Source organism: Ranitomeya imitator, chromosome 10 (assembly GCF_032444005.1).
Source record: "Ranitomeya imitator isolate aRanImi1 chromosome 10, aRanImi1.pri, whole genome shotgun sequence".
NCBI classification, from domain to species: domain Eukaryota; kingdom Metazoa; phylum Chordata; class Amphibia; order Anura; family Dendrobatidae; genus Ranitomeya; species Ranitomeya imitator.
The window spans coordinates 96,592,380-96,618,293 of NC_091291.1; the positions used below are offsets into that span (position 1 = coordinate 96,592,380).

The window sequence follows — 25,914 nt, forward strand, 5'->3', positions numbered from 1 at the left end:
GAAGCAGAACTCAAATATCTCTTCTATGCAGAAGTAAGGTGAAAGTCCAGCTCACCGGTCTTGCCATCTACTCCTTGTCCAGGTGCACAGTTTGGGTGATGAACAAAAAAAGGGATGTCTAATGCTCCGCGTATGGACTTAAAAAACTTGTAACTTTTATTTTAGGAACATTCACATGAACATAAAAAGGCAGTGTCTATTCAGCAAACACTAACGCGTTTCAACTTTAAGACCTTTTGGCTGAAACGCATTGGAGTTTTCCGAATAGACTCTGCATTTTTATGTTTATCTGCATGTTCCTAAAATAAAAGTTACATGTTTTTCAAGTCCATTCTCAGAGTGCTGGATATCCCCTTGTGTCCAAATATCTATATATCCCAGATCAAGTGTACTTGAGGACGGGTGGGGTGGGGGGAGTTGATCCTAACTCAAGATTCATGACCCGGTATCAGAGTCTGGTTCTGTAACATAATTCAAGTTCAGTTAGTATATAGCCAGAGTAGATCAAGCTGAGAAGAGCCTCCAACTTAAAAAAAAAATGGGTAAGAGGTGTACCAAGAGGGAGGTTACAAAATGGTCAGTTTATCCAAAAGGTCAAATCTTCAGCACCTCAGAACCATGTCTATCTTCTATAGGCATTTTTATTCTATTCAACTCTATGGCCACTTATCTGTGCTAGTGGGTGGCATTCATGGGACCTTCTGTTTAAAATCCCTTTGAATAGCAAGTTTACCAAACTGACCTTTTGACTTTCTTAGGAGAAAGGAGCCATGTTATTAGTCAGCTGATCCAATCAGAGTTTACTCTAATAATTCCCGCCCATGAGGAGTTCAGGGGGCTGTTCAGATCATACCATTCCACTTCCCAGCCTAATGTTTCCTTTATATATGTCTAGGATAGCCATAGTTTCAAATAATTTTTTTGACTTGGATATGAGCAGGACCTGCCATATACAACTGACCACCAAGAGAATTATTATTACTATTTGTTTTTAGACCACCATTGAATCCATGGTGCTGTACATGAGAAGTGGTTACATACAAGATACAAATATAAAATGAGAACCCCTCATTTCTCTGTATTGCATCTGAAAAAATTAGGCAATACACCATGCCCCATCTAAATTTCTGGACCACCCATGGCGTGTAAGGGCAATCTGGTTCCTACAGAGCATGAGCCACGATGTGCAGCTGGCTCCACACTCAGTGATGGGAGGCCTTCAATAGGACAGACCTTTACTAAGGAATATGTAAAGAGGTTTTCATGACGGACCATCCATTAAACAACTCATAAATCCATCAAGATTGGCCAATAAGGATCAATCAAAACCGGCTAAACTAATTTCCCATGGTTAGAAACGTTAATGGACAGCATGTGCTGTATGACTAAGGTTAGCCTCAGCACATGGAGAGAATCGGCGACAGAGCTTCATAGTCTATAGGAAGATCTTCACATGTTCTGCAAATTTTCTAAAGACAACATATGCCTGTGGACGCTCTCGAAGGTTTCTTGCTGTAGCCCTTGTGACATAAGGAAATGTAAAAGGTTTACATTCCTTTCTTAGAGTCTTAGAGAGCTTCTTAAGACCCATCTTGCATCCATTTTCCATGCCTATTTTAGATAATATCTTCAATGCTCCTGGAATGTTCTCAGGAAACGAAGTCTGGATAACAGCCAACGTGTTCTTCAAAAATGCTGGAAAGTAGGAGAAATAAGCGGAAGGAGCTAAATGATAGACTGTTATCAGTGCAGTCATCTTCGGCTCCTCCAGCTTCGTCCAAGACTTCGAGCCTCATCAGCATGTGGCTTTCAGGGCAGATTGGGTCAGAGCGTCACAACCAGTGCAGGAGAACAGATTTCAGGTTATTCAGAAAGCAATAAAGCAGAGTTACGTTTGTCATTCAGTACAACTCTTGAAGGAGTTGAAGTACAAACTTAGCCCAAAAGTTGCCTTCTAAATACTGATATTCTATAGGCCATAGATAGAGGCAGACAGAGACAGAAAATGTCAAGAACAGTATATGGGTCCTTTGCAATCCAATAGTTCATTATAATACACCTTTTTTAGAAGTGATAGTGGCCCCCTTACCTCTTGGACCCCTGTGAGCCTGCACAGTTTGCAAAAATGGTATGTTCGCCCCTGACCACGTGTCATGACCCAGAATACAAATATTGACTCACATGTAATAGAGGAATGCACCAAGGAGCGAAGGACGGGGGAATAACCAAAGTAAAAGGAGGGAAGGGAATGATCACGCTTACAAACCACGCAACAGTCACAGATAACGCCTCCAAAACTCCTCATATAAACACCTCTTCTCCAACCTATGCAGCAAAAGCTAGCTCTGACATGGGTTTGAATCAGGAAACAGATTATAAAGGGGATGGGAGTGGCTAACCGAGCTCAGCTGACAGCTCAGACTCCGAAAGTTTCCAACATGGCCGATTAACCCCTTTTCTGCCAAAATAAATAAACACCATTCAAAAAGAAGGAGAAGTGCTTCTTTTCAGTGCAGGAGTAGGAGCAATCAGATGCTGCAGTCTTCTGGCTCCTCTCTGTTGCGTTAACCCTGTGAAAGCATGACTATGATCTGTGACCCCAGGATATCTGCACTGTCTATTGGTAGTCTGAAATACACCTCCTGTTTGAGTCATTGCCCTTTCTCCATCCTTTATACGCCCACATTTTTCAGCGGGAAATGAATGAACGGAGAGCTGATTTCTATTACAGTAAACCACAAGCAAATTAATCCAAAATGATCTGGTAATGGCTGCACATAGATTGAGTGAAAAGAGCCTCAGTAAAGTGGTCCTACTCCCCCTCAAAGATAAACAACGCAATCTAAATATTTTGCCACTTCACTAGTCCAGAGGTTGGCGTTATATACAATTTGCCAACAACTAATAACTACCGACCATTTATTCCCTGGCATATAACAATACCGCAGGCTGGTGCTGCATCTGTACCACTGGATCATACATTTATTACCGCTCACTTCCCCGCAGGACATGACCAATCATCCTTATTTCTTGTTCTTGGGTTTTATGAGATGGCTTCTATCAGGCTGCAGGGTGATACAAGGTAATGAGGGGATGCTGGGGGTTGTAGTCTCACCATAGCATAGACACAGGTGATTTGCTGTTATTTTTTCACCCCGTCGTTCTGCAGTTCACAACATGCACGTCTCTAACAATTAGGGAATCGTGCAAAGAGCTTCACGTGAAGCTTAGAAAGCAAAACAAATGATGGATTTTTTTTTGTTTGTTTCCAAAACGGAATTCCTTTCTAATTAATCTGTCAGCACATTAAACATTTGTAACATGTCAAGGAATGTTTAATGGCTGGATACACGGAGACCTAAGTCCCATTGATTATATGTTTAGTTTACTACAAACATTTGCCAAGGTAACAAAATGAAAAACAGGCCTTGGGATGAGGTGAGCACTTCCCCGTTTTGACTGCAGGGGACAGCATTTTGGCAAACAAGTTTTGATTCCAGAACTACTTGTATGGAAGGAAATGGATGCTCCCCATACATTGGAGTCTACAAAACAGATGCCGATGCATGCAAGCGGTTTGAAAAAGGGTGTGCTGGTCTCTTACAGAATAAGGAACTGATGTGACCCCAATGTTATGTTCCGAAATATGTAGTGGCTAGTTGTAATACGTTCCCATTCACCCTGGTGCGGTGGAGATGCTACCATCAAGACTTCACCACCACTAATACGTTCTCATTGACCCTGGTGTGGTGGAGATGCTACCATCAAGACTTCACCACCACTAATACGTTCTCATTCACCCTGGTGCGGTGGAGATGCTACCATCAAGACTTCACCACCACTAATACGTTCTCATTGACCCTGGTGTGGTGGAGATGCTACCTTCAAGACTTCATCACCACTAATACGTTCTCATTCACCCTGGTGCGGTGGAGATGCTACCATCAAGACTTCACCACCACTAATACATTCTCATTGACCCTGATGCGGTGGAGATGCTACCATCAAGACTTCACCACCACTAATACGTTCTCATTCACCCTGGTGCGGTGGAGATGCTACCTTCAAGACTTCACCACCACTAATACGTTCTCATTGACCCTGGTGTGGTGGAGATGCTACCTTCAAGACTTCACCACCACTAATACATTCTCATTCACCCTGGTGCGGTGGAGATGCTACCATCAAGACTTCACCACCACTAATACATTCTCATTCACCCTGGTGTGGTGGAGATGCTACCTTCAAGACTTCACCACCACTAATACGTTCTCATTCACCCTGGTGCGGTGGAGATGCTACCATCAAGACTTCACCACCACTAATACGTTCTCATTCACCCTGGTGCGGTGGAGATGCTACCATCAAGACTTCACCACCACTAATCAGTGGCATCCTTTACTTTACGCTCATTTCAAGAAATGCCGCACAAAGGGTGTCACTGATTAGTGGTGGTGAAGTCTTGATGCCACTCTTAGGAGAACCATATTTTTGCTGTGTCCTTGTGTAAATGGGGGTAGCTTGGGACCTTGACCTTGGTAGAATTTAACAGAGCGTAAAGTTCCTGAGTTTTCACCTGTCAGACATTTGCAGACAGGCAGGAAAAGATGTTGTACAGCAGCAGAGAAATGCCTTCGTCATTGCTATCTAGCAAGTGGGGGTGAGTAGCAAACACAAATTGATACGCTACCCCAGGACTTTGCAAAGGGATACTGTGCAGCCTGTAGGAACGTATAGCCTGAGCTGTAGTCAGTTTAGTTTACTCTAGGTGGAGGAAACCAACCCATCTGCATAAGAATACCACCATTAGAAGATGGCAAAGAAGTAAGAGTGCTACCACAGAGGCTTTTTTTTGTGAGTAGAGTACATCCACCAGAAGAGTGAATATGTGCCACAATAGATGGATGTATAAAGGCATATTCCGGTCTTTCAAGCAATTAGCTACCATAAAGTATGAAGAGATAACCGAACCAGATGGAGTCTCAATGCTGATGATTGTGTTTGAATTTTTTTACACACACTAGAGACTAAAAGATTGGTGACCAAGTGTAAAGGACTGTGGCGCAATAACTAAACAACTGAAGACGTAAGAAATGTGAAGATTGTTCCAGCTCCTTTCCGATTAAAAGTCCTTTATTGATCCATATCCTTAAAAATAATCCATGATGAAGATCTTTTAGATCGAAACGTGTTGCTATTAGCAGGTTTTTGTCGCTGTTCACATTCCCTTTTGTGCAGGGATTATTTTTAAGGATATGGATCAATAAAGGACTTTTAATCGGAAAGGAGCTGGAACAATCTTCACATTTCTTACGTCTTCAGCTGTTGCTACGTCTGGGTCAGGACGGGTTCACGTGCTCCTGTGGTCTGTTGGTGAGCTGACTGGGCCTTTGGCCCCCGTATTTTTCTATTGATATATTGAATAACTAAACAAGTCTGTCGCAAAAGTGCTTAGATTTCCAGGCAAGTTACTACAGTGCATTGTGGCCAAGAGAGACCATTGAGTGAGGGCAGCGAGAAGTAGCGAGAGTGTGTTATGTGCTGCATAAAGAGTTATACTGGGATTGTGCTTTATTGAAGGAGGTGTTGCTGAAGAAATTGCCAGCAGACCATCAAAAATGTCTGTAAAGTGCCACAAATCTCAGCCCACTTATATCCGTGTGAACAAAGTTCATGAAACAAATTCAGTGTGTACCTGCATTTGTCATCTCTGAGTAGAGAACCATTTTACCATCAAGAGCCATTACATCCTATATACTTTTAACACAGCACACTGCCATGTAACCACCTCTAATAAGTAGTTCTGTCACTCATCTATTACTGCAGCTATTGGACTGGACTCAGGAGGACAAGTGAAATGTGATGACACTCTGCCCCCTCTACAAAGCCAGAGCCATCATGGGAAATGTAGTGTGTATTATGGTAACAGTGCTGGAGTGATACTTTACTTCTAAATCTGTGGGGTTCAGTTGACTTGGTTGGATCACTAGGAACCAATTCCTTCTCCTCCTTCAAACAGAAAATTTGGGAACAACAATACAGATTCACTTAAGATTCTCCATAACGGTTTACTGTTGGTGTAAATGTACTGCATATACACTGCTCAAAAAAATAAAGGGAACACTAGAATACCACATCCTAGATATCTGTGAATAAAATATTCCAGTTGCAAATTTTTATTCACTGCATAGCGGAATGTGTTCAGAACAATAAAACATAATTATCAATGTAAATCAAAATGAATATCCCATGGAGGTTTGGATTTGAAATGATACTCAAAATCAAAGTGGAAAATCAAATTACAGGCTGATCCAACTTCAGTGGAAATGCCTCATGACAAGGAAAAGATGCTCAGTATTGTGTGTGGCCTCCACATGCCTGTATGACTGCCCTACTGTACAACACCTGGGCATGCTCCTGATGAGGCGGCAGATGGTCTCCTGAGGGATCTCCTCTCAGACCTGGACTAAAGCAACCGCCAACTCCTGGACAGTCTGTGGTGCAACGGGACGTTGGTGGATGGAGAGACATGATGTCCTAGATGTGCTCAATCGGATTCAGGTCAGGGGAACGGGCGGGCCAGTCTATAGCTTCAATGCCTTCATCTTGCAGGAACTGCTGACACACTCCAGCCACATGAGGTCTGGCATTGTCCTGCATTAGGATGAACCCAGGGCCAACCCCACCAGCATGTCGTCTCACACGGGGTCTGAGGATCTCATCTCAGTACCTTATGGCAGTCAGGCTAGCTGTGGCGAGCGCATGGAGGGCTGTGCAGCCCTCAAAAGAAATGCCACCCCACACCATTACTGACCCACTGCCAAATCGGTCATGCTGAAGGATGTTACAGGCAGCAGATCGCTCTCCACGGCATCTCCAGATTCTGTCACGTCTGTCACATGTGCTCAGTGTGAACCTGCTTTCATCTGTGAAGAGCACAGGGCGCCAGTGGCAAATTTTCCAATCCTGGTGTTCTGTGGCAAATGCCAAGCGTCCTGCACGGTGTTGGGCTGTGGACATCCATATGTGGACGTCGGGCACTCAGACCATCCTCATGGAGTCGGTTTCTAACCGTTTGTGCAGATGCATGCACATTTGTGGCCTGCTGGAGGTCATTTTGCAGGGCTCTGGCAATGCTCCTCCTGTTCCTCCTTGCACAAAGGCGAAGGTAGCGGTCCTGCTGCTGGGTTGTTGCCCTCTTATGGCCACCTCTACGTCTCCTGGTGTACTGGCCTGTCTCCTGGTAGCGCCTCCAGCCTTGGATACTACGCTGACAGACACAACAAACCTTCTTGCCACACCTCGCATTGATGTGCCATCCTGGATGAGCTGCACTACCTGAGCCACTTGTGTGGGTTGTAGAGTCCGTCTCATGCTACCACGAGTGTGAAAGCACAACCAACATTCAAAAGTGACCAAAACATCAGCCAGAAAGTATTGGTACTGAGATGTGGTCTGTGGTCCCCACCTGCAGAACCACTCCTTTATTGAGGGGGTCTTGATAATTGCCAATAATTTCCATCTGTTGTCTATTCCATTTGCACAACAGCATGTGAAATTGATTGTCAGTGTTGCTTCCTAAGTGGACAGTTTGATTTCACAGAAGTTTGATTTACTTGGAGTAAGTGTTCCCTTTATTTTTTTGAGCAGTGTATATCTTAATCCACGGTGTTAAAGGTATAGCCTCTGCAGACGACCTAGTAACATGGATCAGTACACTATCTGCCTCTTCTATACAGATTCCAAAGTGTCGCAATACTCCAAGGCTGCATCTTCCTGAAGCAGAGAGGATGGGAAAGCAGCTGGTCAACCCGTGTTAGGGGAACTTCGCAGCTGTGCGCTTAGCAGAACGTGAGCTTATGTCAGACATCCTGTGTGTTATATTTCACATGCTACATAATGTCCAATTAAGTTATGTAATGTGGAACATAGAACCATCAGCTAGAGAGCCTACAATGCAGCTTCAGATAGAGTGGACCTGTAAATACTGTCTGCAAGAGTGCCCCTCTAACTAGTGTCAGCCTGTTCACCCCCCTGAATGGTATCAGCCAGAGGACCCCATCAATGGTATAAGCCAGAGCACCCTCAACAATGGTATCAGCCAGAGTACCCTCCACAATGGTATCAACCAGAGAACCAACATCAATGGTATCAGCCAGAGCACCCTCCACAATGGTGTCAGCCAGAGTACCCACATCAATGGTATCAGCCAGATCACCCTCCACAATGATGTCAGAGAACCCACATCAATGGTATAAGCCAGAACACCCTCTACAATGGTATCAGCCAGAGTACCCCCCACAATGGTATCAGCCAGAGTACCAACATCAATGGTGTCAGCCAGAGTACCCACATCAATGGTGTCAATTAGAGCACCCTCCACAATGGTGTACGTCCAAAGACCCCCATCAATGGTGTCCGCCAAAGCACCCCATCAACGCTGTCTACCCAAACACCCCCATCAACGGTGTCCGCCCAAATACCACCATCAACGGTGTCTGCGAAAATACCCCATCAACGGTGTCCGCCAAACACCCCCATCAATGGTGTCCACCTAAACACCCCCATCAATGGTGTCCGCCTAAACACCCCCATCAACGGTGTCGCCCAAACACACCCATCAACGGTGTCCTCCCAAACACCCCCATCAACCAGAGCACCCAAATCAATGGTATCAGCCAGAACACCCTCCACAATGGTGTCAGTCAAAGCACCCTCCTCAATGGTATCAGCCAGAGCACCCTCCACAAAGGTGTCAGTCAGAGCACCCTCCACAATGGTGTCAGCTAGAGTACCCACATCAATGGTATCAGCCAGATCACCCTCCACAATGATGTCAGAGTATCCACATGAATGGTATAAGCCAGAGCACCCTCCACAATGGTATCATTCATATTACCCACATCAATGGTAGAAGCCAGAGCTCCCTCCACAATGGTATCAGCCAGAGTACCCTTCACAATGGCATCAGCCAGAAAACACTCCACAATGGAATCAGTCATATTACCCACATCAATGGTATCAGCCAGAGAGCCCTACACAATTATATCAGCCAGAGTACTCACATCAATGGTGTAAGCCAGAGCACCCTCCACAATGGTATCAGCCAGAGTATACTCCACAATGGTATCAGCCAGAGTACCAACATCAATGGTATCAGCCAGAGTACCAACATCAATGGTATCAGCCAGAGTACCCACATCATTGTTGTCAGTCAGAGCACCCTCTACAATGGTATACGCCCAAAGACCCCCATCAATGGTGTCCGCCAAAACACCTCTATCAACGGTGCCCACCCAAACACCCCCATCAACGGTGTTCGACCAAACAACCCCATCAACGGTGTCCGCCCAAACACCCCCCATCAATGGTGTCCACCTAAACACCCCCATCAATGGTGTCTACCCAAACATCAATAGTATCAGCCAGATCACCTTCCACAATGATGTCAGAGTACCCACATCAATGGTATCAGCCAGAGCACTCTCCATCAACGGTGTCTGTCCAAACACACCCATCAACGGTGTCCTCCCAAACACCCCCAATGAGGTCTGCCCAAACAACCTCATAAATTGTGTACGCTGAAACACACCTATCAACAGTGTCCTCCCAAACACCCCCATCAACGGTGTCCACCCAAACACCCCATTAATGGTGTCTGCCCAAACACCCCCATCAATGGTGTCCGCCCAAACACACCCATCAACGGTGTCCTCCCAAACACCCCCAATGAGGTCTGCCCAAACAACCTCATAAATTGTGTACGCTGAAACACACCTATCAACAGTGTCCTCCCAAACACCCCCATCAACGGTGTCCACCCAAACACCCCATTAATGGTGTCTGCCCAAACACCCCCATCAATGGTGTCCGCCCAAACACACCCATCAACGGTGTCCTCCCAAACACCCCCATCAACGGTGTCCACCCAAACACCCCATTAATGGTGTCTGCCCAAACACCCCCATCAATGGTGTCCGCCCAAACACACCCATCAACGGTGTCCTCCCAAACACCCCCATCATCGGTGTCCACCCAAACACCCCATCAATTATTTCAGCCCGAAAACCCCATCAATGGTGTCAGCCAGGCTACTTCTATCAGTGGTGTCAGCCAGACCACCCACATCATTGGTGTAAGCCAGAATACCCCCATCAATTGTGTCAGCTTGATTACCCCATCAATGGTGATAGCCAGAATACCCCCATCAATAGTGTCAGTCAGATTATCTCCATAATTAGCATCAGCCCAAAAATCCCCATTTCTGGTAAGCAGACAATGATGGTTGGAATGTTTTTATTCAATCTAATGTATTTTCATAAAGCCAGATTCATTTGTTATATTCCCACCTATAGTGGTCCTGGGAGCTGAGATATGAGGAGCTGTTTGGCAGAGTCCCCACCTTGTTCTAGTTGACTCTATGCTGCTGAAGACCTGGAGGGAAGAACGCTGCAGGTAATGGGACTTTATTTCCCTGACTCATAATGGCAGCTCTGCAGGGTCAAGGGGACCACAGATGGTGTTTTCTGTAATTTTGTTAGATACAGATCTCTGATCTATGGAATCTCTCATGTAGCGATATATTCCAGCTCGGCTGAGGAGACTGAGCTCAGATTCACTTCCTATCCCCAAACCACAAGTGAAGCATACAAACAGCCTGGGAAAGCTGGTCATACTGAGGACAAGCACCAGGCAGGATGAGGGGATGCCATGACTCCTGGAGACGGACACTCATGTTCTTCTATGGTCTGGTCCTACATGGAGTCATCATGGACACTGGCACTATGAAAGAACAATCTACTTTCTGCTCATTGAAGTACATTACTTGGTATCACTCACAAACGATTTACAATTTAAGTCTCTAAGAAAACTAAGTGCAACCCCAAAAGAGTTCAGCTGGAGGCCTTGTTGGATGATACAACCCTACCAAAGATGCACAAAGTAGTGCAGAGGTCCAAACATGGGGAGTTTTACTTACAGGTCGTTAAAAGGTGTGAAGCATACCCCTGTAGGAGGGTGGCGTAGTGAGTGTATGCCCTCCAGGGTGGGTCCCTCTTTACATGCCATCTGACCTGTGGACAGCATGATATAGGGAAGATGCAGAGAAGAATGATATATAGGCTTGTGGGAAACGATTCAGTATAACTTGTATTTTATTTATTGAAATCTCTGGTGTTTCTATATATGAGTCCAGTGGGTGGTCTTACTGTCATGGTTTCAACATTGACTGTGGCAGAGGGACGCTATGAGTGACAGTTCAGCCGCCCTATAGGATCTGGAGTGTGCTGGACTGTCAGTTTTTTGAGTGACAGTCCAGTCATCCAATCTAATGCTGGAACGTGCGGAATTGTCAACAGTTTGATTAACAGCCCTGCTGCTCTATCTGGTTTAGTCTGTGAGCGTTTCCCCAGGTGACTCCCATCCTTAATCATATGCAAGGTATTTTGCTGGCTAGCGCTTAGTAGTCAGCATCAGTTGTAGCTTTGCTTAAGTTTGGTGTGCTTGCTTAGCCCTGTCTCTCTTTCCTCTGACCTTATTGCCGGACCTAGGATTTGTCACGACTATTCTTGTAGATTTTCCCTCCTGCTCTTGACGCTCTCTGACTTCAGGTATCTGACCCCGGACTTGGCCTCTGATTATTCATTTGTTTTACTACCTTGTCTTAACATACTTTTTTGGCTTTTGACTCCGGACTGTTACCTGACCATGTCTTTGTCTTAACTCCCCATGTACTACGAGCCCTCCTGGTATCTGATCTTGGGCCTCCTGACTGCTCTCTCACTGTTTGTCATGAGTAGTGACTCAGCGTCAAACCAACCAGTGACTGACAGCTATCTCTGCACGCACAGTCGTACCATGAAGGCTGTCAATCACTAGTAGGACCGCCCACTGGACTCCTATACACACAAACACCAGGAATTAAACGGAATAAAATAAAGTTTTACAGAAAATGTTCCCACAAACATATATATAAATCTGATTAGCTCCTCCTGCTCTATAGAATGCTGCAGGTCATATATCATCATCAACATGACAGGTTCCCTTTAAATGTTGCAAATGTATTTCCAGTGAAGGCACTTGAGATCAGCTCTCTGTTTTTCATTCAAATGGCACCGTTTGCCTTTTATAGTCTCTTTGCTGCACTTTCTATGGCAGGCGGTAAAATGAGTTAACTGAGAGTCCGTCAGTCAGCTCTCTATGGGAGTTTGTAACTCTTATCTGCCTTTTTATGCGCACCTCTAAGCTGACTTATGTCCACAGACCACATCAAAGTTGAATATGCCAGGGAAACAAAGTCAAACAGTGCAACATTGTTAATCAAACCCAACACCAAAAAATATTTTTATTCCCAACCAGATGCATTAAAATAAAATAAAAAAGTCCCCTAAGAATGGACAACTCCTTTACGTTCCATCTCCCAGTTCCAAATCCAGTTATTCTTCCAGGACTGAGAGCAAAGCCCCAGGAACCGCGCTCAATGCCGCTGCCTTTCTGCTTCACAAGGTATAACTACAGTTCAGTGGCTTAATGAGTAGTAATTTCCATTCATTATGAATAATGGAGCTGATGTCTGATGCCAGTGACTGCACCCGCTGGGTATCAGCAGGGGATCGTTGCTGGCTCATGCTTCAGGGACATCTTGGAATCTGCCGGCTCGCTGTGTTTTCATTCTCTGCTATTTTTCGCTGATTGATGGAGCTACTGTAACTCAACTATGCACAGTGCAGCAAGAATGCTTCACATGTCCGCGAGATTAAATTCCCATCCTTAATATTTTAATATATCTTTAGCTCATTTTTGCTGATACAGAACTCCAAATCCTCTTAACAGAGCTACCTGCAGCCACCACTAGGGGGAGCTAAGGAGCCAACTGCGTACTTGTAATGTATTGATAGGAATAAACCAGTATGCGGTAAAAGCCTTAGCGCCCTCTTGTGGAGGCTGCAGACAAATCAGTTTTATCATTTCACCATCTCTCTTTATTGAAGTCATAGCACCATTTTTACATAATTTAGACTAGTAGCTTTCTCCTTTGCAAGGTAATCAGTGCTTGAAATGATAGCTACTGTGTCCCCATGATAACACTCCACGGCTTGGCAGTCATAGGAGCATCATTTGTGTAAAAGTTACTATATATAGGAAGATTTGTCATGGGATCAGAAATAATGACTAGTATATAGTTACCTTCTCAACCCTCCTCCCGGGTTCTCCAACCCTCCTCCCGGGTTCTCCAACCCTCCTTCTGCCTACTCCAACCCTCCTCCCGCCTACTCCAACCCTCCTCCCGGGTTCTCCAACCCTCCTCCCGACTTCTCCAACCCTCCTCCTGCCTACTCCAACCCTCCTCCCGCCTACTCCAACCCTCCTCCCGGGTTCTCCAACCCTCCTCCCGGGTTCTCCAACCCTCCTCCCGACTTCTCCAACCCTCCTCCTGTCTTCTCCAACCCTCCTCCCGCCTACTCCAACCCTTCTCCCGGGTTCTCCAACCCTCCTCCCGACATCTCCAACCCTCCTCCCGGGTTCTCCAACCCTCCTCCTGCCTACTCCAACCCTCCTCCCGCCTACTCCAACCCTACTCCCGGGTTCTCCAACCCTCCTCCCGACTTCTCGAACCCTCCTCCCGGGTTCTCCAACCCTCCTCCTGCCTACTCCAACCCTCCTCCCGCCTACTCCAACCCTCCTCCCGGGTTCTCCAACCCTCCTCCCGACTTCTCCAACCCTCCTCCCGGGTTCTCCAACCCTCCTCCCGACTTCTCCAACCCTCCTCCCGGCTTCTCCAATCCTTCTCCCGGCTTCTCCATCCCTCCTCTCGGACCGTAACGACAGGATTAACATACAGCGCAAGAGCACTTCAATAGGTTTTTTGGGTGGTATACAGGGGGAGTAAATGGAGTATATAAACATTGATCGACTGCAGCACAGGCACTGATTAAGATCACAGTTTTAGTTGACACAGGAGAAAACCGGTGACAGGTTCCCTTTAACGTCCCTGACATAACTTTCTTTAATGGAGGAAAGTACCAAATTTTTGCTGGCACAATTCACATTTTAAAACCATAAAAAGAGAAGTACTAAAATGCTAATATGGCATTGTATTGCCACCTGTTGTTACTATATACTCTACATATACTCCAAATCCTGACCGATTTGAAAAATGGCAGAAATAATATAGACATTTATGTGGTTGGTGATTTTAATCTACCCAGCGTCCACATGACAAAATTGATTTGCCAGAGGACAGGAAGATTTGTCATGGGATCAGAAATAATGACTATTCTTTACACCTACTGCATGAAAAGCATAGAACAGCGCCTGACCAGCAGACTATTCCTGGGAGATTCTGAACAATGATCAATGTATAGATTCAATTTCACCCATAAGAGGCAGAAAATGACAATCGTTAAACTAACCAGAACACTAATCAGATTGTAATGTCTCACAACGCAACAAACCGCAACATGAAAAAAAATAATGAAGCCTCCTTATATTAAGATCTGTATAAATTATACTATTCCAGACCTGAAAGGGAACCTGTCACCAGTTTTGACCTGTGTCATCTAAAACTATGACCTTAATCAGCGCCTGTGCTGCAGTACATCAATGGTTATATAACCCCCTGATTCCTCCTGAATACCCCCCAAAAACTTTTGAAGTTCTCTCACGCTTTATGTTAATCCGGTCAGTCCGATGGGTGTGGATTCTGTGTTATCCATCCCTCCTCCCGGCTTCTCCAACCCTCCTCCCGGCTTCTCCATCCCTCCTACCAGCTTCTCCAACCCTCCTCCCGGCTTCTCCATCCCTCCTACTAGCTTCTCCAACCCTCCTCCCGGGTTCTCCAACCCTCCTCCCGGGTTCTCCAACCCTCCTCCCGCACCTTCTCAACCCTCCTCCCGGGTTCTCCAACCCTCCCCCCGGGTTCTCCAACCCTCCTCCTGCCTACTCCAACCCTCCTCCCGGCTTCTCCAATCCTTCTCCCGGCTTCTCCATCCCTCCTCTCGGCTTCTCCATCCCTCCTCCCGGCTTCTCCAATCCTTCTCCCGGCTTCTCCATCCCTCCTCTCGGCTTCTCCATCCCTCCTCCCAGCTTCTCCAACCCTCCTCCCAGCTTCTCCATCCCTCCTACCAGCTTCTCCAACCCTCCTCCCGCACCTTCTCAACCCTCCTCCCGGGTTCTCCAACCCTCCTCCCGGGTTCTCCAACCCTCCTCCTGCCTACTCCAACCTTCCTCCCGGGTTCTCCAACCCTCCTCCCGACTTCTCCAACCCTCCTCCTGTCTTCTCCAACCCTCCTCCCGCCTACTCCAACCCTCCTCCCGGGTTCTCCAACCCTCCTCCCGACTTCTCCAACCCTCCTCCCGGCTTCTCCAATCCTTCTCCCAGCTTCTCCATCCCTCCTCTCGGCTTCTCCATCCCTCCTCCCGGCTTCTCCAATCCTTCTCCCGGCTTCTCCATCCCTCCTCTCGACTTCTCCAACCCTCCTCCCGGCTTCTCCACTCCTTCTCCCGGCTTCTCCAATCCTTCTCCCGGCTTCTCCAACCCTCCTCCCGGCTTCTCCAACCCTCCTCCCGGCTTCTCCAATCCTTCTCCCGGCTTCTCCAATCCTTCTCCCGGCTTCTCCAACCCTCCTCTCGGCTTCTCCATCCCTCCTCCTGGATTCTCCAACCCTCCTCCCGACTTCTCCAACCCTCCTCCCGACTTCTCCAACCCTTCTCCCGGCTTTTCCAATCCTTCTCCCGGCTTCTCCAACCCTCCTCCCGGCTTCTCCAATCCTTCTCCCGGCTTCTCCATCCCTCCTCTCGGCTTCTCCATCCCTCCTCCCGGCTTCTCCAATCCTTCTCCCGGCTTCTCCATCCCTCCTCCCGGCTTCTCCAATCCTTCTCCCGGCTTCTCCATCCCTCCTCTCGACTTCTCCAACCCTCCTCCCGGCTTCTCCAATCCTTCTCCCGGCTTCTCCAATCCTTCTCCCGGCTTCTCCAACCCTCCTCCCGGCTTCTCCAATCCTTCTCCCGGCTTCTCCAATCCTTCTCCCGGCTTCTCCAACCCTCCTCTCAGCTTCTCCATCCCTCCTCCCGGCTTCTCCAACCCTCCTCCCAGCGATTTCTCTGCACAGGTGCAAGATTTTGCATGGCTATGTGGCGTCATCCGTGTCAATTACAGCAGGAGGACGGCTATCAGCAGCCAGAAGGAGGGTTAGAGACCACAGAAACCATGTCCATCGGACCGTAACGACAGGATTAACATACAGCGCAGGAGCACTTCAATAGGTTTTTTGGGTGGTATAAAGGGGGAGTAAATGGAGTATATAACCATTGATGGACTGCAGCACAGGCACTGATTAAGATCATAGTTTTAGTTGACACAGGAGAAAACCGGTGACAGGTTCCCTTTAACGTCCCTGACATAACTTTCTTTAAGGGAGGAAAGTACCAAATTTTTGCTGGCACAATTCACATTTTAAAATCATAAAAAGAGAAGTACTAAAATGCTAATATGGCACTGTGCCACCTGTTGTTCACAATTGGTACTGTAGCAGCTGTATACATACTTGACACACATAAAGTAAAGATATATAGATATATATATATCCACACACACAGATATATCTATAGAAATATGTTTTTAGATATTTATATTTCACACACACATATATTTATTTATAAACAAACAAATCTATAGAAATATATTTTTATATATTTACATATCTACACATACATATATATATATATATATATATATATATATATATACACACATACATAAAGCGATCTTATTCATTTTTGCATTCTGTACATGGATGTGAATGTCATATACGGTATGTATGTAGCGTAGCGCTTTTTTCCTATTTTCTATGGCAGTAATGCATTTTCAATATTCTAGAGTAATCATTCTCGGTAAATAATGGCGCAACCTTTATCGTTTTTCAACTTGTATGTTTTTTTGGTTGGCGCCTGTTCACACTAGCTTGGATGTGCTGGTCTTGGTCTCTATTTATATACGGTATGTAGTTATAAGATGGGAGCTTTCAAAAGGAACATCCATTAAACTAAAAGCAAAATAAGAACAAAGAGAAAAATGGGGATAAAAATAAACATCAATATGAGACTAATGAGTTGGGTTCCTCTATAACACTTTAAGAATTTACTGTTGAGAATCAATTAAAAAAAAACACATAACAACTTATCGCGATTTTTCATACGCAGCATCAGAGTGCAATATACGTTTGGTTACAGAATAAATTCATAGGGGGGAAAATAGTGAAACGTTAAAAAAAAAAGGTAAATATTAAAGAAACCAATATACAATATATAATAAACTAACACCTAATTTAAAATAAAAGGAAAAAAGGAAAAGATGTACACACCTAGAAAAAAACTACTGTGTAACAAAATATAAAGTACAAAATAAAAGTACGGTAATTCAAAATATATATAAAGAATAAAGCCAAATAAAATGTGAAGAAGAGCTGGGCTCATCCATACCTGGCCTCCTGTTGTTAGAGTGAATAGTACTAAATCCCTGGTTTCTCACATAACATGGGTAGCAGTTGGGGCGAAGGAATCTGGAGTTGAATGTGGTACCCACAGGGATGCAACAACCCACTAGAGCCACAGAAAGGATCTGTAATATGTTCTTCATGTTTCCAAATGAGGTTGGATCCTGACTGAGACCATAACTTGCAGCCTACAGTATGTGATCCTCGCCTGCTCAGATGCCGGTTTTGTTTTGGATTTTTTTTTTTTTACTGTATATGTTCTGGAGTCCTGGGAATTCTCCATGTCCCTCCCACATGAGTTCTTTTATGTTACCAAGTCCTGGCCCATCTCCTGCAGGTAATGGACAGCCCCCAGCAGTCTACAGCCAGGCACCATGACATCACACTGCCTCCGAGCAAAGCCAAGGAAACCAGGGTGTCAAGTACAAGGAGAGCGAAAGATCTAAGGGGCAAGGAGAAGGAAGCAGGACAGGACCAGGCGGCACGTCTCTAAAGACATTTTCCTGTTTTGCACTCGAAAATTAGGAATCCAAATCCAAACCACATTTTGTAAAAACTAAGAAAAATCAAAGATGTTAGGAAGAAATCAACAAGTTTATATTCAGAGTGCATTATTGAGCTGTGCAATGTCATAATCTATAAAAGTGATGTTCATGTACATAGGGGCAGTATTATAGTAGTTATATCCTGGTACATAGGGGCAGTATTATAGTAGTTATATTCTTGTACATAGGGGCAGTATTATAGTAGTTATATTCTTGTATATAGGGGCAGTATTATAGTAGTTATATTCTTGTACATAGGAGCAGTATTATAGTAGATATATTCTTGTACATAGGGGCAGTATTATAGTAGTTATAGTCTTGTACATAGGAGCAGTATTATAGTAGTTATATTCTTGTACATAGGAGCAGTATTATAGTAGTTATATTCTTGTACATAGGAGCAGTATTATAGTAGTTATATTCTTGTACATAGGAGCAGTATTATAGTAGATATATTCTTGTACATAGGGGCAGTATTATAGTAGTTATAGTCTTGTACATAGAAGCAGTATTATAGTAGTTATATTCTTGTACATAGGGGCAGTATTATAGTAGTTATATTCTTGTACATAGGGGTTGTATTATAGTAGTTATATACTTGTACATAGGAGCAGTATTATAGTAGTTATATTCTTGTACATAGGAGCAGTATTATAGTAGTTATATTCTTGTACATAGGGGCAGTATTATAGTAGTTATATTCTTGTACATAGGAGCAGTATTATAGTAGTTATATTCTTGTACATAGGAGCAGTATTATAGTAGTTATATTCTTGTATATAGGGGCAGTATTATAGTAGTTATATTCTTGTACATAGGAGCAGTATTATAGTAGTTATATTCTTGTACATAGGGGCAGTATTATAGTAGTTATAGTCTTGTACATAGGAGCAGTATTATAGTAGTTATATTCTTGAACATAAGAGCAGTATTATAGTAGATATATTCTTGTACATAGGGGCAGTATTATAGTAGTTATATTCTTGTACATAGGAGCAGTATTATAGTAGTTATATTCTTGTACATAGGGGCAGTATTATAGTAGTTATATTCTTGTACATAGGGGCTGTATTATAGTAGTTATATACTTGTACATACGAGCAGTATTATAGTAGTTATATTCTTGTACATAGGGGCAGTATTATAGTAGTTATATTATTGTACATAGGAGCAGTATTATAGTAGTTATATTCATGTACATAGGGGCAGTATTATAGTAGTTATATTCTTGTACATAGGAGCAGTATTATAGTAGTTATATTCTTGTACATAGGAGCAGTATTATAGTAGTTATATTCTTGTACATAGGAGCAGTATTATAGAAGTTATATTCTTGCACATAGGGTCAGTATTATAGTAGTTATATTCTTGTACATTGGAGCAGTATTATAGTAGTTATATTCTTGTACATAGTGGTCAGTATTATAGTAGTTATATTCTTGTACATAGGGGCAGTATTATAGTAGTTATATTCTTGTACATAGGTGCAGTATTATAGTAGCTATATTCTTGCACATAGGGGCAGTATTATAGTAGTTATATTCTTGTACATAGGGGCAGTATTATAGTAGTTATATTCTTCTATATATGGGCAGTATTATAGTAGTTATATTCTTGCACATAGGGGCAGTATTATAGTAGTTATATTCTTGTACATAGAAGCAGTATTATAGTAGTTATATTCTTGCACATAGGAGCAGTATTATAGTAGTTATATTCTTGTACATAGGGGCAGTATTATAGTAGTTATATTCTTGTACATAGGGGCTGTATTATAGTAGTTATATACTTGTACATACGAGCAGTATTATAGTAGTTATATTCTTGTAAATAGGGACAGTATTATAGTAGTTATATTCTTGTACATACGAGCAGTATTATAGTAGTTACATTCTTGTACATAGGGGCAGTATTATAGTAGTTATATTCTTGTACATAGGGGCAGTATTATAGTAGTTATATTCTTGTACATAGGAGCAGTATTATAGTAGTTATATTCATGTACATAGGGGCAGTATTATAGTAGTTATATTCTTGTACATAGGAGCAGTATTATAGTAGTTATATTCTTGTACATAGGGGCAGTATTATAGTAGTTATATTCTTGTACATAGGAGCAGTATTATAGTAGTTATATTCTTGCACATAGGGTCAGTATTATAGTAGTTATATTCTTGTACATTGGAGCAGTATTATAGTAGTTATATTCTTGTACATAGAGGCAGTATTATAGTAGTTATATTCTGGTACATGGGGGCAGTATTATAGTAGTTATATTCTTGTACATAGTGGTCAGTATTATAGTAGTTATATTCTTGTACATAGGGGCAGTATTATAGTAGTTATATTCTTGTACATAGGGGCAGTATTATAGTAGCTATATTCTTGCACATAGGGGCAGTATTATAGTAGTTATGTTCTTGTACATAGGAGCAGTATTATAGTAGTTATATTCTTGCACATAGGGGCAGTATTATAGTAGTTATATTCTTGTACATAGGAGCAGTATTATAGTAGTTATATTCTTGTATATAGGAGCAGCATTATAGTAGTTATATTTTTGTACATAGAGGGCAGTATTATAGTAGTTATATTCTTGTACATAGGGGCAGTTTTATAGTAGTTATATTCTTATACATAGGAGCAGTATTATAGTAGTTATATTCTTGTACATAGGGGCAGTATTATAGTAGTTATATTCTTGCACATAGGAGCAGTATTATAGTAGTTATATTCTTGTACATAGGGGCAGTATTATAGTAGTTATATTCTTGCACATAGGAGCAGTATTATAGTAGTTATAATCTTGTACATAGGGGCAGTATTATAGTAGTTATATTCTTGTACATAGGAGCAGTATTATAGTAGTTATATTCTTGCACATAGGAGCAGTATTATAGTAGTTATATTCTTGCACATAGGGGCAGTATTATAGTAGTTATATTCTTGTATATAGGAGCAGCATAATAGTAGTTATATTTTTGTACATAGAGGGCAGTATTATAGTAGTTATATTCTTGTACATAGGAGCAGTATTATAGTAGTTATATTCTTGCACATAGGGGCAGTATTAAAGTAGTTATATTCTTGTACATAGGAGCAGTATTATAGTAGTTATATTCTTGTACATAGGAGCAGTATTATAGTAGTTATATTCTTGCACATAGGGGCAGTATTATAGTAGTTATATTCTTGTACATAGGAGCAGTATTATAGTAGTTATATTCTTGTATATAGGAGCAGCATAATAGTAGTTATATTTTTGTACATAGAGGGCAGTATTATAGTAGTTATATTCTTGTACATAGGGGCAGTTTTATAGTAGTTATATTCTTATACATAGGAGCAGTATTATAGTAGTTATATTCTTGTACATAGGGGCAGTATTATAGTAGTTATATTCTTGTACATAGAAGCAGTATTATAGTAGTTATATTCTTGCACATAGGAGCAGTATTATAGTAGTTATATTCTTGTACATAGGGGCAGTATTATAGTAGTTATATTCTTGCACATAGGAGCAGTATTATAGTAGTTATATTCTTGCACATAGGAGCAGTATTATAGTAGTTATATTCTTGCACATAGGGGCAGTATTATAGTAGTTATATTCTTGTATATAGGAGCAGCATTATAGTAGTTATATTTTTGTACATAGAGGGCAGTATTATAGTAGTTATATTCTTGTACATAGGAGCAGTATTATAGTAGTTATATTCTTGTATATAGGAGCAGCATTATAGTAGTTATATTTTTGTACATAGAGGGCAGTATTATAGTAGTTATATTCTTGTACATAGGGGCAGTTTTATAGTAGTTATATTCTTATACATAGGAGCAGTATTATAGTAGTTATATTCTTGTACATAGGGGCAGTATTATAGTAGTTATATTCTTGTACATAGGGGCAGTATTATAGTAGTTATATTCTTGTACATAGGAGCAGTATTATTGTAGTTATATTCTTGTACATAGGAGCAGTATTATAGTAGTTATATTCTTGTACATAGGAGCAGTATTATAGTAGTTACTAGATGGTGGCCCGATTCTACGCATCGGGTATTCTAGAATATGCATGTCCACGTAGTATATTGCCCAGCCACGTAGTATATTGGCCAGTCACGTAGTATATTGCCCCGCCACGTAATATATTGCCCAGTTACGTGATATATTGCCCAGTGATGTAGTATATTGCCCAGCCACGTAGTATATTGCCCAGTCACGTAGTATATTGCCCAGTCACGTAGTATATTGCCCAGCCACGTAGTATATTGCCCAGCAACATAGTATATTGCCCAGCGACGTAGTATATTGCCCAGCGACGTAGTATATTGTCCAGTCACGTAGTGTATTGCCCAGTGACGTAGTATTATAGTAGTTATATGCTTGTACATAGGGGCAGTATTATAGTAGTTATATTCTTGTACATAGGAGCAGTATTATAGTAGTTATATTCTTGTACATAGGGGGCAGTATTATAGTAGTTATATTCTTGTACATAGGAGCAGTATTATAGTAGTTATATTCTTGTACATAGGAGCAGTATTATAGTAGTTATATTCTTGTACATGGGGGCAGTATTATAGTAGTTATATTCTTGTACATAGGAGCAGTATTATAGTAGTTATATTCTTGTACATAGGAGCAGTATTATAGTAGTTATATTCTTGTACATAGGAACAGTATTATAGTAGTTATATTCCTGTACATAGGGGCAGTATGATAGTAGTCATATTCTTGTACATAGGGGTAGTATTATAGTAGTTATATTCTTGAACATAGGGGGCAGTATTATAGTAGTTATATTCTTGTACTTGGGGAGCAGTATTATAGTAGTTATATTCTTATATATAGGGGCAGTATTACAGTAGTTATATTCTTATATATAGGGGCAGTATTACAGTAGTTATATTCTTATATATAGGGGCAGTATTATAGTAGTTATATTCTTATATATAGGGGCAGTATTACAGTAGTTATATTCTTATATATAGGGGCAGTATTAGCTTGATTAAGCTACAAGACTTTACACAGGACGCGTTCAATTAGAAGGTGCCTATAGAAGGTGAAAAGGAAAAGCTCAAGAATTCAGTTATCAACATTTTCTTACACATGAATGTTGTTATGCAAACGAAGCTTGAATCGTCTCAGTAGATTTAAGGTGAGACATTAAGATGCTCCAGATTCTCACATCTGGGATTTAAGAAGCATGTAAATAGTATTTTTGGGGGAGAAAATAAAGAGATGAACACATGCAATGTCCGGAATCATTTAGTCATGGACGTGTCCAATACCTCGGGGGCGAATTACAAACAGGACATTGATGTTTAAAGACGTGCACTTTGCGGTAATACTGAAGATCTATCAGTCTAGATGGATGAGGTAGATAGAGGTCAACATGACGTTGGAACTGAACTTAAGATGCTCTTCAGCAAGAGTTTCACCAATTACTAGCTACTAACATTCAGACAGCAGTCGTGGACACTACATGTGCTGCCATATAATATCCAACTGAGGCTACTTTCACACATCAGGTTTTTGCCGTCAACAATGAAAGTGACTTTAATTACAAATCCACAAATGATGAATCGGGGTCTTAACGTACAGTCCAGAAGTCACCAGGATAGGAAATTCTAAAGCTTCACAGGAAACACTTTTCAGAGGTATCCTACAAACTAAACAATTCTATACACATTAAATAAAAGTCATCCAAATTAGCTGATTTACAGTGGTTTGCAAAAGTATTCACCCCCTTGGCATTTCTTTTGTTTTGCTACCTCCCAACCTGGCACTTTGTCTTTTTTTAGGGTTTGCATCAGTTCATCTAAACAGGCCTACAACTGTGAACCTTTGGTTTTCTTTTTATTGTGAAGCAAACAATAAATAGGACAAAATACCTGCAAACTTCAGTGCGAGTAACTATTCACCCCCTAAAGTCAGTACTTTTTAGAACCTCCTTTTGCTGCAATTACAACCACAAGTCGCTTTGGATAAGTCTCCATGAGCTTTCCACATCTTGCCACTGGGATTTTTGCCCATTCTTCAGTTCAAAACGTATGTAGCCGTTTCAGGTTAGATGGTTCCCCTGGTGAACAGCAATCTTCAAAATCTGACCACAGATTCTCAACTGGGTCTGAGCTTTGACTAGGCCACTCCAAAACATTTACACGTTTAGCCTCAAATCACTGAAGTGTCTTAACTTATACTTATACAGCTCTTTCAACTTTGCTATTCACCAGAGGAAACCATCTATCTTCATGTCTGACCACATATTTTCCATTGGATTATGGTCTGGGCTTTGACTAGGCCACTCCAAAACATTTGCACATTTGCCCTTAAACCTCTGAGTATTGCTTTAGAAGTATGCTTTGGGTCATTGTCTTGTTGGAAGGTGAACCTCCATCCCAGTCTCAAACCACTGACAGACAAACAGGTTGTGCTCAAGAATATCCCTGTATTTCACACCATTTTCCCTTCGAATCAGACCATTTCCCCTGTCCTTGCTGCCCAAAAACACCCCCAGAGCATGATGCTGTCACCACGTTTCACTGTGGGGATGGTGTTCTTGGGGTGATGAGTTATGTTGGTTTGACGGAAGTCATAACGTTTACCTTTGTGGCCAAAAAGTTACATTTTGGTCTCATCTGACCACAGCTCCTTCCTCCATACATTTGAGGAGTCTCCTACATGTCTTTTCTCAAACTCAAAATGAGCCTTACAATTTTGGGTGTAAGTAAAGGTTTTTTCTGCCCAAACTTCAATAAAGGCCACCTCTACAGAGTGTACAGGTTAATGCCTTTCTTGTTCGGGTTGAGAATTTGTTGTAGTACCATGTTCTTTCCATTTGATGATAATGGATTTAATGGTGCTCCGAGAAATCAACAGAGATTGGGATTTTTTTTTTTTGATAACCCAACCCTAACTTTTACTTTTCAACCACTTTGTCCCTGACTTGTTTGGAGATCTCCTTGGTCTTCATGGTGTTTGGTTAGCGGTGCCTCTTGTTATCGGTGTCGCAGCCTCTGTGGCCTTTCAGAAATGGTTAAGTGTATATACTGACAGGCCATGTGTCACTTAGATTGCACACAGGTGGACGTCCTTTCACTAGGCATGTGACTTATGAAGGCAATTCCTTGCACCAGAAATTTTTAGAGGGTTCATCACAAAAGGGGTGAATACAAATGCATATGCCAACTCTTAGTTATTTGATCCTATAAATGTAATTTACGACTATATTTTTCTCACTTCACTTCACCAACTTAGACTATTTAGTGCTGATGCATCACATACAAATTGGATTACAAATAAATATTTCATCACAGGTTGTAATGTAACGAAATAGGTAAAAAGCAAACGGGGTGAACACTTTTGCAAGTCACTGTTGGTGGGAGAGGCTGATCATATAATGAGCAAGGTCTCATTCAGAGGTCCATGTTTTCACATATAGAACACATACCCTTTATAATCTATGGTGCTATACATGTCTGTTTTTTCGTGGACCGTGTGTCCATGTAAAACTCATGGAGACATGTCCATCTTTTCCCGGCAGCATGGATAAAAGTGCCAATACAAGTTTATGGGTGTTGCAGAGGAAGACTGTAAAATCCATAAAGACATCTCAAGGGAGGGAAAATATAATTCTCACATTGAACACATGGGATTAATTATAACTGGGGAAGTAAGAAAGAGCTGAGACTTCAGCTTCCATTGTAGGAGGACCTTCTGCCGTGAACAGGTAACTGCAACAAGGGATTTGTTGAGAACCAGCCAACAAGTCTAGCATTTGTATACTATGAGACAGAAAATTACAGGGGCTTCCTCTGTTCATAGGAATCTCAGACTCTCTGGAGTTAGTAGTCCGTGATGAGTATTGAGGT

General features: G+C 42.3%; 1 protein-coding gene across 2 annotated transcripts in view; it reads right to left on the reverse strand.

The window, feature by feature from the left end:
• Positions 1-25,914, reverse strand: part of MEGF6 (multiple EGF like domains 6) — a 506,198-nt gene that overhangs the window by 124,492 nt on the left and 355,792 nt on the right. The window contains exon 1 of one of the 2 annotated variants that reach the window (XM_069741498.1): positions 17,479-17,718. The exons of the other annotated variant lie outside the window; for it this stretch is intronic. Within the exon in view, the coding sequence (XP_069597599.1) occupies positions 17,479-17,635 (157 nt within the window). The 5' untranslated portion in view covers positions 17,636-17,718. Of the gene's footprint in view, positions 1-17,478; positions 17,719-25,914 lie in introns of those variants that run through there. 2 annotated transcript variants of the gene reach the window in all.